This window comes from Girardinichthys multiradiatus, chromosome 15, assembly GCF_021462225.1.
Source record: "Girardinichthys multiradiatus isolate DD_20200921_A chromosome 15, DD_fGirMul_XY1, whole genome shotgun sequence".
NCBI classification, from domain to species: domain Eukaryota; kingdom Metazoa; phylum Chordata; class Actinopteri; order Cyprinodontiformes; family Goodeidae; genus Girardinichthys; species Girardinichthys multiradiatus.
The window spans coordinates 1,576,659-1,595,519 of NC_061808.1; the positions used below are offsets into that span (position 1 = coordinate 1,576,659).

An 18,861-nucleotide genomic window follows, 5' to 3' on the forward strand; every position below is an offset into this window, starting at 1 on the left:
CATCCATCCATCCATCCATCCAGCATCCATCCATCCATCCATCCATCCATCCATCCACCCATCCATCCATCCATCCATGCATCCATCCATCCATCCATCCAGCATCCATCCATCCATCCATCCATCCATCCAGCATCCATCCATCCATCCATCCATCCATCCAGCATCCATCCATCCATCCACCCACCCATGATGATTGACCCGGCCCAGTGTTGTCCACAATTATTGGCTCTTCTGCTAAGAAGCCCTAAAATAAATTCATCCTTTATTGCAGCAGAACAAATATATTTTTTAATTTTAAATCAATCCAACATTTAAATTTGTTCAGTGGAGGAAAAAAACTCACATTAAGAAATAAGTGCTTTTACAAAATTAAAGCAATTATTGATATTATTATTAGCCCACAGCATCGCACACCCTTCTTCCCAGTCCATCAGGTGATCACGTCAGCATATCTGTTTAAGTTTCTGGTTTTTATTCTCCTACCTGCCATCAGGTTGTCTGATGAGCTTCTTCTTCACAAGGGTTTGACTTCACATCCTGAAACATGTGATTGTTGAAAGTGTCTCTGTGAAATCTAAGTTTTTACAGAAGATTAAACTCAAAACAACAAAGAAAAGAACACCAAGAGAAAACCTTCAGCTGAATGGATCTACTGAACTTCAGGTGTGTGTGCAGCGTATTATTGTGGAAGTCCGTAATTAAAATGAATCCAGCTCTGAACCTAATCTGTTTTACCTGAGGTCTGCAGATCAATGACTGCAGGCAGCTTCTGCTTTCTCCTCCTTCCTGCTCTGAAGCCTCGGCCGGTTGTTGATCCCCTCGTTTCTGTCTCTGTGTTAATTGGCTGCTAATGTCCTGCTGTTGATAAGGGCGGATCTTCCTCCCTCGAAAACTGATTTCCTGATGAAATATTTCAATTAAAATCTGCTCCTACTCATTTCCACGCCTGTTAGGAGGCAAGTTATGTCACAAAGACAAGTTCTGCAGGATCCTGACATCTTCAACAGATCTTCCACTAAACATGAACCGGTTTTCCTGCAGGAGGCTGTTTGTCTCAAAGCAGCTCCTAATGGAGCAAAACCTGAAACAAATGACCAGAAAAACCACAATAAGAAAGGTTTCCATGCGCTGAACGTCCTCATGATTCCTGAACCGGAGTTCTGCTTTGGTTCTTCTTTAAAAGGCTGAGGCTCCCTCTGCAGACCCGGTCCAAACTGATCAACTTGCTTCTGTCAATTACCTGCTGCAGACTTGTGAGCCATAGTGGAGATCTGAGAGGTGACAGAACCTGGAAACCGGGCTCAGGCGGGCCTGACAGAAAGGGTCAGAACATTTAAACAGAAAACTGGACTAAATGTAGAAGATAAAAACCATGAAGTAAATGTTTAATACTGGAAAAAAAATAGTGAAGCCAAACAAACAATCAGCACCGTTTGGGTACCACAATGAATCGGGCTTTTACAGATTTTTGTTCTCAGGATCTGAAAAATGGAAACCACAGAGGAAAACATCCTGATAGACCAAGCATGAAGACAGAACAAAGGAAATCTGCCTTCAAATAAAAATGTTATTATAATTCATTTATTTTATTTAAATTGATCTATTTGTAGATCAATTTTTCATTTAGTTTTATTGAGTTCTGTTACATTTCATTTTACCTCGTTTTATTTGAGCTTTTTTATAATCCGGAACTCCTTCAACCAAATGAAATAACTGCCATTCCTGGCAACACCGATAAAAAATGTACTACTTTAATGAAAACGTGATAGGCTTCACAATGACTGCGCGCAGAAGAACATCGTTTTACTGGAAGTCCACGAATCCAACGAATGCTTCTACCTGGATCAGTTAAAGCCTTGAATTTTAACATGTATCTGTTTTATTCTGTGCCCTTCCCATTTAATAAATAAATAAGAATAAAAAGATAATCAAAGTTAAAATCTCACTGTATTGAATTTGCACATAAATGTAGTGATTTTATTTTATTCTATTTATTGTTTTAATTTCATGTCGATTCAGTTGTCATGTTTGTTTTTAGTAATTTTATATATTTTTAAATAGTTTTATTCATTGAGCTGAACATTAAAATTCTTGAAGTCATATATTGCGTTCTGCAGAGCTGTTCTGTTGCATGAAATCATTTTAATTTTACCGTTAAACCGACTCATAAAACAGTTTCTGAATGAAGCGGATCTAAGAATGCTGACTCAGGGTTTTGAACCAACATCATGGTTGTAATAACTGATGCTCAGTCTGAAGAACATGTGGAAGGAGTTCTTCTAGTTTCATTGTCTGGTCGGTTTAGGGACAAAATTCCTAAAATTGTCCAGATGTGAAGCTTCAGGCAGGATTTTAGATGTGAAGAACATTGGAGAAAGGAGAGGCCACTTTTCATCTTCTGAACAGGTCATTCCTGACCAGACCTCCCCCTCTGTATCCCCCTCCTCCCTGCTGCGGTAAAATCTCCTGAGTGGCTGCAGCTCTCCCTCTGTGGGACTCTCCTCCCTCCTGCTCCTCCTCTCTCCTCCTCTGCACCCCTCTCAGCAGGGATTCTCAGTGCAGAGCCGGAGCGCAGAGAGGAAAAGTCTCTCCTGAGGATCTCCAGCTGGAGAGTCAACCTAAAGAGTTTCTGGATTCCTTCCTCCGTGAGGCGAAGGTCACTTCTCCTCCCGGCTGATGCTCTGAGTCTTTTCCTGCTTTTTCTTAAACCTCTGTCCAGCAGCAGTGGGTGAAATCATGAACGTGTTTAAGAGCCGGCTGTTGGGGATCTCCGTGGCCGTGGCGCACGGCGTTTTCTCCGGCTCTCTCAACATCCTGCTCAAGTTCCTCATCAGCAATTATCACTTTGGCTTCCTGACGCTCATCCAGTTCCTGACCAGCTTCACAGCGGCGCTCACTCTGGAGACCCTGAGGCGGCTGGGGAGGATCCAGATCCCTCCGTTCAGCGTGCAGCTCTCCAAGGTAAGGAAACGTCCAGCTGCAGCTTCATCTCAGGTTGGAAAACCAGCCTGGAAATCCAGAGAACATAGAACAGGTCTGTTCTGGTTGTGAGGCAGTATTTTACCCACAGGTCTTATGTTTTTTGTGGATTTCAGAGAAGATACTGTATTCTGACGCAGCTTGGTTTCAGTTTCTGTGACTTGTTTGTAGTCCAGAACACAGGAACGTTTTGGATGTGCAGAACCCACCAAGCAGGACTCGGTCCCTCACTTCTTTGAGTGCAGACTGGACTTCAATGCCAGCAGGCATGGGTCAGAATCTGTGAAATGATCAGAAACTTTCTGTCTCTGATCAGGTTATTTTCCAAAGATGAGGAGAGGCAGCAGCTTTTCTCAGGTTGCATCAAGTTGTTTCGATGGTTTAAAGAGCAACAATCATCTCCAGGAACGAACCTCTGATTCATGAGTTTATTTCTATTTTTTCTCCTGTGATGCAGGTTTTCCTCTAATCTTTTCCAGCCGTCTGGAGGAACTATTTTCCAAACTTCCTGGAGATTTTTATTTGGATGTTTTGCTGTTTCCATCCTCCTACCCAACAAATATTGTCATGTTTGTCTGAATAAGTCCTTGAAATTTCTAAAGCAGCTCTGTTTTCCTCAGGCACACAGAGAGGATGTGACTGAGCACGTGCAGTAGATAGCTTCTAACTGAAAGAAAGGCTGCTGTTGTCTGTTTTAAATGACCTGCAGGTAGTTTTTCTTCCACCATGTTCTTCTCCACCAAATTATGAAACAATGTTGTTTGAAGGTAGACATGATTCCTGTTCCTGATTCACATGAAACATGGATGCTTCTTTTAAAGGACGTGTAAATTTGTGGCAGGTTACTGTTTTCTTCATGCATCTTCATGTTTTCTTCATCCTTGTTTGTACAGGTCCTTCTCAAAATATTAGCATATTGTGATAAAGTTCATTATTTTCCTTAATATCATGATGAAAATTTAAAATTTATATATTTTAGATTCATTGCACACTAACTGAAATATTTCAGGTCTTTTATTGTCTCAATACGGATGATTTTGGCATACAGCTCATGAAAACCCAAAATTCCTATCTCACAAAATTAGCATATCATTAAAAGGGTCTCTAAACGAGCTATGAACCAAATCATCTGAATCAACGAGTTAACTCTAAACACCTGCAAAAGATTCCTGAGGCCTTTAAAACTCCCAGCCTGGTTCATTACTCAAAACCCCAATCATGGGTAAGACTGCCGACCTGACTGCTGTCCAGAAGGCCACTATTGACACCCTCAAGCAAGAGGGTAAGACACAGAAAGACATTTCTGAATGAATAGGCTGTTCCCAGAGTGCTGTATCAAGGCACCTCAGTGGGAAGTCTGTGGGAAGGAAAAAGTGTGGCAGAAAACGCTGCACAACGAGAAGAGGTGACCGGACCCTGAGGAAGATTGTGGAGAAGGGCCGATTCCAGACCTTGGAGGACCTGCGGAAGCAGTGGACTGAGTCTGGAGTAGAAACATCCAGAGCCACCGTGCACAGGCGTGTGCAGGAAATGGGCTACAGGTGCCGCATTCCCCAGGTCAAGCCACTTTTGAACCAGAAACAGCGGCAGAAGCGCCTGACCTGGGCTACAGAGAAGCAGCACTGGACTGTTGCTCAGTGGTCCAAAGTACTTTTTTCGGATGAAAGTAAATTCTGCATGTCATTCGGAAATCAAGGTGCCAGAGTCTGGAGGAAGACTGGGGAGAAGGAAATGCCAAAATGCCAGAAGTCCAGTGTCAAGTACCCACAGTCAGTGATGGTCTGGGGTGCCGTGTCAGCTGCTGGTGTTGGTCCACTGTGTTTTATCAAGGGCAGGGTCAATGCAGCTAGCTATCAGGAGATTTTGGAGCACTTCATGCTTCCATCTGCTGAAAAGCTTTATGGAGATGAAGATTTCATTTTTCAGCACGACCTGGCACCTGCTCACAGTGCCAAAACCACTGGTAAATGGTTTACTGACCATGGTATCACTGTGCTCAATTGGCCTGCCAACTCTCCTGACCTGAACCCCATAGAGAATCTGTGGGATATTGTGAAGAGAACGTTGAGAGACTCAAGACCCAACACTCTGGATGAGCTAAAGGCCGCTATCGAAGCATCCTGGGCCTCCATAAGACCTCAGCAGTGCCACAGGCTGATTGCCTCCATGCCACGCCGCATTGAAGCAGTCATTTCTACAAAAGGATTCCTGACCAAGTATTGAGTGCATAACTGTACATGATTATTTGAAGGTTGACGTTTTTTGTATTAAAAACACTTTTCTTTTATTGGCCGGATGAAATATGCTAATTTTGTGAGATAGGAATTTTGGGTTTTCATGAGCTGTTTGCCAAAATCATCCGTATTAAGACAATAAAAGACCTGAAATATTTCAGTTAGTGTGCAATGAATCTAAAATATATGAATGTTAAATTTTCATCATAACATTATGGAAAATAATGAACTTTATCACAATATGCTAATATTTTGAGAAGGACCTGTATGTACGAACTTGGCAATAAAGCTGATTCTGATGCATGGATTGGTTCTTGGAGGCTTAAATGATTCTTCTTTAGACCTGACTGACTCCAGGATCAAGCAATACAGGATTTCTGAAAACTTCTTTGGTATTTGTTACGTCCTGCTGAGCTTCTAGATCAGATCCAGCATCCAGTCTGCTCTGACCTGCCTGTTGCCTGACTGTGAGGATATCTAATGTCCTCGGACATCTTCAGGTGACTCTGGCTCTAACATTTCCGAACTTTGATTCTCCTATCGTGGAACTGTTCATTACTTTATCCACCTTGACCAAAGCCCCACAGCATGATGCTGCCATCAACATGCTTCACTGTGATTATAGTGTTCCTTTGATGAAGCTCAGTGCTGGTTGAGGAGTTATGGCCCAACAGTTCCAGTTTTGTTTCATCAGACCAGAACATATTCTCCCATAAGGTTTTGGTAGATTTTACCCGGGCCTCTGTCCTCCATCCTTATGTCTGAGTCCAGGCAAATTCAGCTGACTGTTGTCACATGTAGAACCCAGTCAGAACTTGTTGGAAAGTCCTGCAGCTTCTTCACTGTAGCTGTTGGCCTCTTGCCAGCCTCTCTGATTAGTTTTTCCTCTGGTCCATGTTCTCTACATGTGTGGGTGATGGTTCTGACTGTGGTTCTCTGGAGTCTTAGAAATGGCTTTGTCAACCGTTCCAAACTGATAGATTTTAATAACAATTTCTCGTTTGTTCTTGAATTTCTTTAGATCGGGGCCGGATTCGTTGCTCTTTGAGCTACTTTAACCTACTTCGTGTTGTCATACAGGTTCTATTTAATATTAATATTCAGGATTCTACAGGTCTGGCAATTATTACTGGGTATTAACCAAAAATGCGGTTCATTACTGTAATTCATGAATTAAGTGTGGAACAAATATATTTTTCACTCAGGACCAGGTTGCTATGGAGCTTTTTTCTATTAATAAATGAGATCATTTTAAAAGTGATTTTTGTATTCACTCAGAATATCTTTGTCTCATATTAATATTTGTTTGATAACCTGAAACATTTAAGTGTAAAAAAAGCCAAACATTTTATATCTGTAAGCAAGGGAAGGTTCTCTGAAATGGCCAAATGTGTGTGTGTTTGAGCAGGAGTTTGGGTCGGTGTGCATCCTCTCCACGCTGCAGTCTACTCTCACTCTGTGGTCACTCCGTGGCCTCAGCCTGCCCATGTACGTCGTGTTCAAGCGCTGCCTGCCATTCTTCACGCTGTGCATCGGCGTGTGCGTGCTCAGGAACGCCTTGCCGTCTGTTGGTGTGGTGACTGCTGTGCTCATCACCACCGGGGGCGCTGTACTGGCAGGTAAACACAAAATGTTTATTGCAGGGATGTTTCAGGAAGTAGTTGTTTGTATCCATCCATCCAGCCCCTGTCTCAATACTCGCACATCCACCCTTGTGTCCCTGAATTGCGCGTTCCCGTTGATGGGTTCGAGGGTGTAGTGTGTCCCAATTCTCCAGAGTGGTCCTTAGCGGGCATTTAAACTGACTTGGCCGAAGAATATTACCCAGAATTCACTGCTGCAGGTGATGTTTTGAGCAAAAACCAATCACAACCAATCAATGTAATCAATCATCATATCAGAATAATAAGAAATGCGTAAACTCTAAACAGCAAGCTGACAAATATATATTTTTTACTGGTTTTCCAGGCTCAGCACTGTAGGATGCCACTAACGTCAGGGTGATTCTGCCCAGTCAGTAGCCCATAACATTGAAATTAACTTTCAAACAAACACTGGCGCCGTGGCGAGAGTCTGGAGTATGAGCCTTCTTTGCTTCCTGCACTTTCTTCTCCTCAAAACAATTGCTTGTTGCAGTTTTAAAATAGTTTTTTTAGCAGCAAGACTGCAAAAAGAGATGGGTCCCGACATTTTTGATGTTGCAGTTACGGTTTCAGAGGTGCAAGTCGATGATGTAACCCCTACTGTCCCAATTCAAACCTGTGCACTTGAACCCCAATGTGCCCTTTTACAGAGTACACACTTCATAGAGGGACGTAGGGTGTAGTGTGGGTATTGGAACAGGGCCCCAGTCAGTGTTATCCAAGGTCAGCTCACAAAGATGCTAGGTCTTCAATGGAAAACCAGGCTGTTCTTTCATCAGGGACATTGTCTAGCTCTACCTGGACATCCCAGAAGGGATATATTCTCCATTTTGCAGGATCTGCATTTAAAAGCTCCAAAGTGATGCTGGAACTCTCTTTGATCCGAAAGTACCACTGAACCACAACCCAGGGATGATAGAGTCCCCCACCTTATCTCTGAAGGCATAGTGGGCTAGAAAACTCATTTGTATTGCTTCGCCCTCAATACTGCAGATGAAGTCTCTCCATCCATCTTCTGCTTCATCTGTCCATCACTCATCAGAAAACTGGAGCTCCTCTCATTGAGGTTGAGAATGATGGCCTTAGTCTCACGTCTGGTTCACACATCAAGGTTTTAAAATTGTCCAAAACTCGAGAGACCCGACACATGATGAAAAACAATCGTAGATGTAACAGGTTTGGTCCTACAGCGTGCGGTGTTCAGCCACACAGCAAGCAAAACACTCCAACAGATTTCACTCACGAACATTCAGGGAAATCTCACAAAACATCCTAATATCTAATGTGAGTTGAGAGTAAATAAACATGGCAGACAAGAAGGAAGATTGATTGCTGACTAATTTTAACAGAAACAGCTACAAAAAGAAAAGGTGTTGGTTAAAGGAGTGGAGACAGCGGGACCAGAGGCTCTACCTGCTACTGTGTGATATGGAGATGAGTTGGTGTGTTGTGTTTTATCGAGAAACGTTGTTACACTCTGTGCTTAGTTTGTTCTCTGTTCACATATTTTATTGAGTTTTCCTGGTTGATTAAAGTTGAAATAAACCTGCATAGATTTCTGGTGCTCCATGGCAGCTGTTTTCTCCTCTATATTTCTGTTTTCTCCTCTGTATTTTGGATTCTCCTTGAGTTTCCGTCACCTCGCTTTCTGATTGGCTACACGTCACATTTAACAGGCTGCGTGCTCGTTTCTCCTCAGGGAACACCCCACATGCTAGGAGATCGGGCCAAGACAATCCAACATATTGAATATCCTCAATTTAAGGTCAGAGCGGTCCTGACGTCCTTCAGAGCAGACTAGATCACTTTTAACACACCACACACAGCAGGATTATCTCATAAGATTATCTTTAGATCCATCAAGATAATCGGGCGTGTTGGAAGGAGAAGATTGGGTCAAGCATGATTATCTTGCCGTGTGAACCGGGCATTAGAGGAGTTGACTCCTTTCTGCACTGTTCGTTGGTTTCTGCAGGTGCTGGTGACCTCACTGGGGATCCCTTTGGTTACGTCACAGGGGTACTGGCTGTAATCATACACGCCTCCTACCTGGTTCTGATCCAAAAGACCAGTCTTGAGAGCGAATATGGACCTCTGACTGCACAGTACGCCATCACCATCATGGCATCTCCGGTATGGAACCAATCTTCAGGGATTTTCTGCTTTTATCCTTTTTTCTCTTTTGTTTTCTGACGTTTTCCCTCTTTTTCAGGTCCTACTCATTTGCTCCGTCATCTCCATGGATGCCTTCAACATGTGGTCATACGAGGGCTGGAAGGAACCTGAGATAATGATCATCTTCATCCTCTGCATCTTCATCGGCTGTGCCATGAACTTCACCACTCTGCACTGCACCTACATCAACTCGGCTGTCACCACTAGCTTCGTCGGCGTGGTCAAGAGCATCGCCACGATCACCGTTGGCATGCTGGCCTTCAAGGATGTGGCTCCGTCGCGGCTGTTCATCGGTGGCGTGGTGGTGAACACCATCGGCTCCATCACCTACTGCGTGGTCAAATACTTTGAGACGAAGAAGAAGAGTTTGTACGAGGATCTGGAGAAGACAGAGAAGGATGCCTCACAGCCTGGGGACCCTTACACAGAGATGCAACCACCACTGAACGCCGGAGAGCCCACCACTGGAGCTGATCTGGGAGAATCAGGGAGAGGAGAAATGCTGAGTGGTAATGGGAAAGTGGAAGAGGCACCTCATTTATCAAACGGATTATCAGTGGGAGAGAGCGCACAAGGAGAGGGAGGCCTGAAATCTGTTGTGATGACTGAAAAAGATGTGCTGGAGATGCAGAGGGAGCACCTCCACAAGGAAAGCACCACCTCTTCTCAGGCCACCACTGATAGCTTTGTAGGAGTATGGAAATCCATCAGAAATGTGCAGTTTACAAAGAAAGAAAACTTGATTGATAACATAGAGCTGCAGAGTCCATAAGGGCAGGATGGAAACTCAAACAGGCTCTTGAGAAAAACGAAAAACTAACTTAGAGAAAAGAGACCTCAGGAGCCTGAACTTCCTCTGCAGGTCTGCCAGGAACCTCTTTCATTAGCATCAGCCGTGCTTGACAAATGCTTGTTGGTCTTATTGGCAGCTGTAGCTGCTTTACCTCAAGGAAATCGCTCAAACTGAAGATTTTTGTCTCAGAACTAAAGAACCAGGAGACAGAAAGAGGTTTTTTTGTTATTGATGAATAAAAATAGGTTCCAGGTTGAGACAGCTGGATGAGAAGCGCTGAGCAAAGCTGCCTGTGGGGAGAAATTTTTGTTGCCTGGCATGCAGAGGGGGCAGCGCAGAGCACAGCGTAGCATGAAGTGGTCTGTATCAGCTGGTGATCCAGGTCCTGTTGAACATCGAGTCAGGGAAGAGTTTCTGCTTGTGCATTAGAACCTGGGTGGGTTGTTTTAAATGGGCTTTTTGTTCACTGAACTCTGCAGGTCTGCTGGTTCACGTTTTATATGCTTCCATATCACCATCATCAACAAAAAGCCTTGTCAACATGTCAAAGTGAAAACTGTTTTAATGTGTCTGCCATGATGATGCTGAGTGTTGTGTTCTGTGGGTCACCCGGGTCACTGAGGGGATTATTGGTGCATTGTGACTATTTACTCAAGTAAAAGAACCTAAATGAAGTACTTTCACTGAGAAGTTTCTTTCCATGACGTTTTATACTTCTTTATCACATAATAGGTAGATTTTGGCTTGTTTTTACACTGCCACTGTTTTTCCTGTTTTGTTCTGATGTGTCTTCAACCAAAATGCTAAAAATTCTCTTTATTGTTTTTAGTGTTTGCAAAGCTTGGTGGAGAAAAGAAACGCTCAGATGTCTTCACAACAATCTGATATCCAGCAGTGATTTAAAGGGGACTGTGGCCTTTATTGTAAACATCAGGCTTATTAAAAGAACAACGTTTGATTATGTAGGTTTTTTGCTGTTTGATGAGACAAATAAAGGGACTGCATCAATTCACCTGTTTGTAAGTTGAGTGTTGTATATAATATTCACTCAATACACTGTGAGTTCCCTTTAAATCTCAGCCAGACTAATACTGGCTTCTGCTAAATAATCTGTGATTTACGGCCGAGAGAGAACATGCTTGGAAATGTATTAATTTTTTATATTATCTCAAGATAATTTATCAATACCGGTGCAAAGAGGATTGGGTGGCGGACAAAGGTGGAGACCTCAGCGCCCCGCGCCCCGGATGCTCAGGCTGGCTCTAGGGACGTGGAATGTCACCTCGCTGGGGGCGAAAGGAGCCTGAGCTTGTGCAGGAGGTCGAGAGATATTGACTAGAAATAGTCGGGCTCACCTCCACGCACAGCGTGGGCTCTGGAACCCATCTCCTTGAGAGGGGTTGGACTCTCTTCTACTCTGGAGTGGCCCACGGGGAGAGGCGGCGGGCTGGTGTGGGTTTGCTTGTTGCCCCCCAGCTCAGCCGTCTCGTGTTGGGGTTTACCCCAGTGGATGAGAGGGTCGTATCCCTGTGCCTTCGGGTTGGGGAGAGGTCTCTGACTATCATTTCAGCCTACGGGCCGAGTGGTAGTGCAGAGTACCCGGCCTTCTTGGCGTCCCTGTCGGGGGTGCTGGATAGTGCCCCTCCCTGGGACTCCATTATTCTGCTGGGGGACTTCAACGCCCACGTGGGAAACGACAGTGACACCCGGAGAGGCGTGATCAGGAGGAATGGCCTCACCGATCTGAATCCCAGCGGTGTTTTGTTATTGGACTTCTGTGCTAGTCACGGATTGTCCATAATGAACACCATGTTCAAACATAAGGGTGTCCATCAGTGCACTTGGCACCAGGACACCCTAGGTAGGAGGTCGATGATCGACTTTGTTGTCGTATCATCAGACCTTCGGCCGCATGTTTTGGACACTCGGGTGAAGAGAGGGGCTGAGCTGTCCACTGATCACCACCTGGTGGTGAGTTGGATCCGCTGGAGGAGGAGAAAGCCGGACAGACTTGGCAGGCCCAAGCGCATAGTGAGGGCCTGCTGGGAACGCCTGGCGGGGCCCTCAGCCAGGGATGTATTCAACTCCCACCTCCGGGAGAGCTTCGACCAGATCCCGGGGGATGTTGGAGACATAGAGTCCGAGTAGAACATGTTCTCCGCATCTATTGTCAATGCTGCGGCCGTAAGGTCTGCGGTGCCTGTCACGGCGGCAATCCCAGAACCCGGTGGTGGACACCGGCAGTAAGGGATGCTGTCAAGCTGAAGAAGGAGTCCTATCGGCTGTGGTTGGCTTGTGGGACTCCTGAGGCGGCTGACGGGTACCGTGAGGCCAAGCGTGCTGCGGCCCGGGTTGTGGCAGAGGCAAAAACTCGGGCCTGGGAAGAGTTCGGTGAGGCCATGGAGAAGGACTACCGGTTGGCCTCGAAGCGATTCTGGCAAACCGTCCGGCGCCTCAGGAGGGGGAAGCAGTGCTTTGCCAACACTGTTTATAGTGGGGGTGGGAGACTGTTGACCTCAACTGAGGACATTATCAGGCGGTGGAAGGAGTACTTCGAGGATCTCCTCAATCCTGCCATCACGCATTCCGTGGTGGAAACAGAGGCTGGGGACTCGGGGTTGGACTCTTTCATCACCCAGGCTGAAGTCACCGAGGTGGTTAAAAAGCTCCACGGTGGCAAGGCTTCGGGGGTGGATGAGATCCGCCCTGAGTACCTCAAGTCTCTGAATTTGTGGGGCTGTCATGGTTGACACGCCTCTTCAACATTGCGTGGTGGTCGGGGACAGTGCCTCTGGACTGGCAGACTGGGGTGGTGGTCCCCCTTTATAAGAAGGGGGACCGGAGGGTGTGTTCCAACTACAGGGGGATCACACTCCTCAACCTCCCTGGTAAAGGCCTACGCCAGGGTATTGGAGAGGAGAGTCCGACCGATAGTCGAACCTCGGCTTCAGGAGGAGCAGTGTGGTTTTCATCCCGGCCGTGGAACACTGGACCAGCTCTATACCCTCTACAGGGTGCTCGAGGGTTCATGGGAGTTTGCCCAACTGGTTCACATGTGTTTTGTGGACCTGGAGAAGGCATTCGACTATGTCCCTCGTGATGCCCTATGGGGTGCTCCAGGAGTATGGAATCGGGGGCCCTTTATTAGGGGCCATCCGGTCCCTGTACGAGCGGAGCAGGAGTTTGGTCCGCATTGCCGGCACTAAGTCGGACCTGTTCCCGGTGCATGTTGGACTCTGGCAGGGCTGCCCTTTGTCACCGGTCCTGTTCATAACTTTTATGGACAGGATTTCTAGACGCAGCCAAGGGCCGGAGGGGGTCTGGTTTGGGGACCAGTGGATTTCGTCTCTTCTTTTTGCGGATGACGTGGTCCTGCTGGCCCCCTCTAGCCAAGACCTACAGCATGCGCTGGGGCGGTTCGCAGCCGAGTGTGAAGCGGCTGGGTTGAGGATCAGCTCCTGCAAGTCCGAGGCCATGGTACTCGACCGGAAAAGGGTGGCTTGTCCTCTTCAGGTTGGAGGGGAGTTCCTGCCTCAAGTGGAGAAGTTTAAGTATCTCGGGGTCTTGTTCACGAGTGAGGGAAGAATGGAGCGGGAGATCGACAGACGGATCGGTGCGGATGCCACGGCCGTGGAACACTGGACCAGCTCTATACCCTCTACAGGGTGCTCGAGGGTTCATGGGAGTTTGCCCAACTGGTTCACATGTGTTTTGTGGACCTGGAGAAGGCATTCGACTATGTCCCTCGTGATGCCCTATGGGGTGCTCCAGGAGTATGGAATCGGGGGCCCTTTATTAGGGGCCATCCGGTCCCTGTACGAGCGGAGCAGGAGTTTGGTCCGCATTGCCGGCACTAAGTCGGACCTGTTCCCAGTGCATGTTGGACTCTGGCAGGGCTGCCCTTTGTCACCGGTCCTGTTCATAACTTTTATGGACAGGATTTCTAGACGCAGCCAAGGGCCGGAGGGGGTCTGGTTTGGGGACCAGTGGATTTCGTCTCTTCTTTTTGCGGATGACGTGGTCCTGCTGGCCCCCTCTAGCCAAGACCTACAGCATGCGCTGGGGCGGTTCGCAGCCGAGTGTGAAGCGGCTGGGTTGAGGATCAGCTCCTGCAAGTCCGAGGCCATGGTACTCGACCGGAAAAGGGTGGCTTGTCCTCTTCAGGTTGGAGGGGAGTTCCTGCCTCAAGTGGAGAAGTTTAAGTATCTCGGGGTCTTGTTCACGAGTGAGGGAAGAATGGAGCGGGAGATCGACAGACGGATCGGTGCGGATGCCACAGTAATGGGGGCGCTGTGCCAGTCTGTTGTGGTGAAGAGAGAGCTGAGCCGAAAAGCAAAGCTCTCAATTTACCGGTCGGTCTACGTTCCTACCCTCACCTATGGCCATGAACTTTGGGTCATGACCGAAAGAACGAGATCCCGGACAAGCGGCTGAAATGAGCTTCCTCCATAGGGTGGCCGGGCACTCCCTTAGAGATAGGGTGAGGAGCTCGGCCATCCGGGAGGAGCTCGGAGTAGAGCCGCTGCTCCTCCACATCGAGAGGAGCCAGTTGAGGTGGCTCGGGCATCTATACCGGATGCCTCCTGGACGCCTTCCTCGGGAGGTGTTCCAGGCACGTCCCACCGGGAGGAGGCCCAGGGGACGACCCAGGACACGCTGGAGGGACTATGTCTCTCGGCTGGCCTGGGAACGCCTTAGGCTCCCCCTGGAGGAGCTGGAGGAGGTGTCTGGAGAGAGGGACGTCTGGGCGTCTCTGCTGAGTCTGCTGCCCCCGCGACCCGGTCCCGGATAAGCGGAAGACGTCGAGTACGAGTACAAATTTATCAATAATCTCATAATATTAGCAATTCATTTATGTGAATGAAGTTTTTTCATGATAATTGCGATGTTTTCTTGAGGTGAAAATAAAGGTAAAAATGGTTATCGTGGGATAACTAAAGTAACTTACCTCAATATAGAAGTTTTAGATCATTTTGTAACAGCAGTTGCCTATCTTCTTGGATTTTATTTATCCACAGTTTACTTTTAGTTTCAGTCATAAATGCAAAGACAGTGTGGCATAAAGGAAACCTTTATTCCATCATTATGTATTTACCTGGTAGTTTTATAATTCCTGAAAGCTCAACTTTTCTCCTTTTTGTTCACAGATCTAAACCAGATGTTTCTTATCATAAAGCAGCTCTTGAGATTTATTTTTGCTCAGCAATATCAGTCCCTATCTAAACCGCTACTAATATTGAATACTAATAAACAAATCAGGTGCCCTCAAACTGTCCACATGTTCACAAGGGACTGGTTAATCAAAAGAGTAAATAGATGGTAATCCTCTCACCTGTTCAAGCATGCCAAAGCCAAATTTAGCATGCTAACGCTAACATTAGTAGATTAATGATTTTAGTAGCTATTGTCATACGCATGCTAGTGCCAACGTTTTTGCTTAACAAATCTTACACTAGCAAACTAATGCTAACACTAGCACAGTAGCACACTAATTCTAACATTAGTATATTAACGTTATTACTAACACGCTAAGGTTAACATTAGCACAATAAATCTAATATAACATCAGTACGCCAGCATGTTGCATAACATTAGTGTTTACCAAGGTGAACAGGAGCATGCCATGGTTATATTAATATACTAGCGCTTGCAGGCGTTTACGTCAGTTTTGCGTTGTTTTTTTCTTGTGTAGTTTGGCTGAATCTGATGGTTCTGTTGATGTATTCATTTATTTCAGTTCTTTTTAATGTTCTCTATTTTCGCAGTATTCTATTAACCTGCTTGGGACTGTGGAGATTAATTAGGCTAATGGTTAATCGGTCATAGTTACTGGTTTTAACCATGGTAATCTGTGTTCCATTGTCCAGTTTTAAAGAACCAAATGAAGTCACAGAAATTAGTGCGGTACATTGACATTAATGCACATCAAAACTAACATTAGCATGTTAAGGCTAAGATTTGTACACCAGCATGCTAACTATAACATTAATGTACACTTAAGCTCACAGCAGTGGAGATTGGGCGCGGTACAGGCAGGCCAGGAACAGACTAACAAAGGAGATCAAAGCAGCTAAGAGAAGCTACAGTGAGAAGCTGAAGAACATCCTTTCTACTGGTGACACTTCAGCTGTATGGACTGGTCTGAGAAACCTGACTGCCTACAAGAGCCCCTCCACCCATCCTGAACAGAGTCGTCTCCTGGCCAACCGTCTGAATGGCTTCTACTGCAGACATGACAAGAAGCCATTCACGCCTCAAACCATCTCCTCTACATCCCATTCAGGAACAAATTCCTCCCATAAAGTAACCAACCCCCCACCATCAGATCCTCTGCCTGCACTAAAGATCTCTGAGGAAGAGGTAAACAGGCTCTTTCAGCGCATGAAAACAAAGAAAGCTGGAGGACCTGATAACGTCTCCCCATCATGCCTGAAAGCCTGCGCAAATCACCTTGCTCCGATCTTCACAAGGATCTTCAACAAGTCACTGGAGAAATGTGAGGTCCCCTCCTGCCTCAAACGATCCACCATCATCCCGGTTCCCAAGAAACCCACCATCGTAGGATTAAATGACTACAGGCCTGTAGCCCTGACGTCTGTGGTCATGAAATCCTTTGAGCGGCTGGTGTTGAAGCACCTGAAAGACATCACAGGCCCCCTGCTGGACCTCCTGCAGTTTGCTTACCGAGCAAACAGGTCGGCAGATGATGCTGTTAAGTTAGGTCTACACTTCATCCTGCAACACCTCGACCAACCAGGGACGTACCCCAGGATCCTGTGGTCCGAGGCCATAGTCTTGAGCCGGAAAAGGGTAGAGTGCCTCCTCCAGGTCTGGGGGGAAGTCCTGCCTCAAGCGGAGGAGTTCAAGTATCTTGGGGTCTTGTTCACGAATGAGGGAGAAATGGAGCGGGAGATCGATAGACGGATCAGTGCTGCATCAGCAGTGATGCAGACGCTGTACCGGTCTGTCGTGGTGATGAGAGAGCTGAGTCAAAAAGTGAAGCTCTCGATTTACCGGTCGATCTGCGTACCTACCCTTATCTATGGTCATGAGCTTTGGGTCATGACTGAAAGAACGAGATCACGGAAACAAGCGGCCGAAATGAGTTTCCTCCGCAGGGTGGCCGGGCACTCCCTTAGAGATAGGGTGAGGAGCTCGGTCATCCGGGAGAGACTCAGAGTAGAGCCGGTGCTTCTCCACCGTCGAGAGGAGCCAGTTGAGGTGGCCCGGACATCTGGTTAGGATGCTTCCTGGATGCCTCCCTGGTGAGGTGTTCTGGGCACGTCTCACCAGGAGGAGGCCCAGAGGAAGACCCAGGACACGCTGGAGGGACTATGTTTCTCGGCTGGCCTGGGAACGCCTTGGGATTCCCCCGGACCAGACGAGCTGGTCCAAGTGGCTGGGGAGAGGGAAGTATGGGTCTCTCTGCTTAGGCTGCTGCCCCCGCGACCCGACCCCAGATAAGCGGAAGAAAATGGATGGATGGTTGGATGGATGGCATTACATTAGCATGCACCCGAGCTAACATTAGGACAATTACATTAGCATTAGTGCACTAACATACTAATTGTAACATTAGTGCACACCAAAACCAAGATTGGCATACTAATGCTAACATTAGCACTGCTAACAACTTTAGCATGATAAAACTAGCATTGGTGCAGTAATACTGATGCACCATGGCTATTTATTAATATTTTCAATGGGTAAAATTATTTCAACTCTTTAGCAGCTTCTCTCCTCAGTCTGAGTTGAAAGTTTTATGAGATTTTTAGGGAGATTTGTCTTCAAATCACTGTTAACATGTCAGAAATATCCGCCCTATTTCAGCTCAGGACTTTTTTTTAAATTATTTACACACATGGGCTGTAACTTTTAACACAGTTGATTAAGAGATTTTTAAGAACTTTCTTTAGAAATATTCCAAACGTGATATAGTTTTAATGTTTTGTGCTCTAATTGAATCAATTATGAACACATTTTCCAGTTTTCAAGACAACTCATTTGTGCTAGACATTATTTTATTATAGATTTTTTGTAAGTTAAGACTGTTAAGGCGACGTTCTCCTGCTCATCCTGAAATTTTCTGTTAGCATTCACATTAATTCCAACCATTTGGTTATACACAAACATCCTGTGATGACTGTGAAATAAATCATTGTTTGAAGGACGTAACAGAGCAGCACTGCATTTGTTTTTCATTAACAGCTGCTCTGAATTGATAATTTTATTTTTTTAAATCTGGTTTCTTTTGGCTATTCAGCTAAAAACATATCAACATGTTTTTAGCTGAATAGCCAATAGAGGGCCTTTCTGCATGGAGTTTGCATGTTCTCCACGTGCATGCGTGGGTTCTCACCGGGTACTCCGGCTTCCTCCCACAGTCCAAAAACATGCCTGTTAGGTTAATTGGTCTCTATAGATTGCCCTTATTGTGAATGAATGTGTGCGTGGTTGTTTGTCCTGTGTGTCTCTGTGTTACCCTGCGAAGGATTGGCGACCTGTCCAGGGTGAACCCCACCTCTCGCCTGTAGACTGCAGGAGATAGGCACCAGCTCCCCCATGACCAACAATGGAATAAGTGGTATAGAAGATAATGAATGAATGAACATTTTTTATTATCTTACCACAAAACACAATTCTAAATATAACTATAAATATGTTTCAGTTTATTTATAAAAACATATATACTTCAGATTTCTAATAAACCTGAGCTTGATTTTGAATCACAATTTTACTTCAAGCTAAGAAATTATGTGGTGAAAAGAGTCAAAAATATATTATCATCAAATACACCCCCTGACATCTGTTAAATCACTCAAAAAAGCAGCTGGGTGGAACAAACATAAAGAACATCTTATTTCCTACTTAATGAAATTCGTCAGCATGCTGCTGAGGTTAATGAACTGAGGTTAATCATTTCCAACATAAAAAGGAAACACACAGAAGCAGGACTATGCCACTGTCAGGGGATTCCAGGGAACAACTTATTCATACCCTGTTAACTAGTCAGATTTACCGGTGCACTGTTTCT

General features: G+C 45.8%; 1 protein-coding gene across 3 annotated transcripts; it reads left to right on the top strand.

Annotated features, from left to right (window-relative positions):
• The first annotated feature begins 73 nt into the window (after window positions 1–73).
• Window positions 74–10,839, top strand: LOC124881553 (solute carrier family 35 member D3). 3 transcript variants are annotated; one of them, XM_047387159.1, is made up of 5 exons: window positions 74–666; window positions 2,723–2,964; window positions 6,625–6,835; window positions 8,835–8,992; window positions 9,072–10,839. In XM_047387159.1, exons 2-5 carry the CDS (start codon window positions 2,740–2,742, stop codon window positions 9,804–9,806), a joined length of 1,329 nt encoding a protein of 442 aa, XP_047243115.1. In that variant the 5' UTR covers window positions 74–666; window positions 2,723–2,739; the 3' UTR covers window positions 9,807–10,839. The 3 variants fall into 3 exon arrangements, with proteins under 3 accessions (XP_047243115.1, XP_047243114.1, XP_047243112.1); XM_047387158.1 differs by having other exon boundaries at window positions 2,726–2,964; XM_047387156.1 differs by having other exon boundaries at window positions 74–2,964.
• Window positions 10,840–18,861: the final 8,022 nt, after the last annotated feature.

Bases quoted from the DNA above. Each gene is read 5' to 3' on its own strand.
- LOC124881553 (XM_047387156.1), top strand. From the start codon at position 2,740: ATGAACGTGTTTAAGAGCCGGCTGTTGGGGATCTCCGTGGCCGTGGCG. The intron at 2,965-6,624 runs GTAAGGAAACGT...GTGTTTGAGCAG, and splicing joins TCAGCGTGCAGCTCTCCAAG to GAGTTTGGGTCGGTGTGCAT. The intron at 6,836-8,834 runs GTAAACACAAAA...TGGTTTCTGCAG, and splicing joins CGGGGGCGCTGTACTGGCAG to GTGCTGGTGACCTCACTGGG.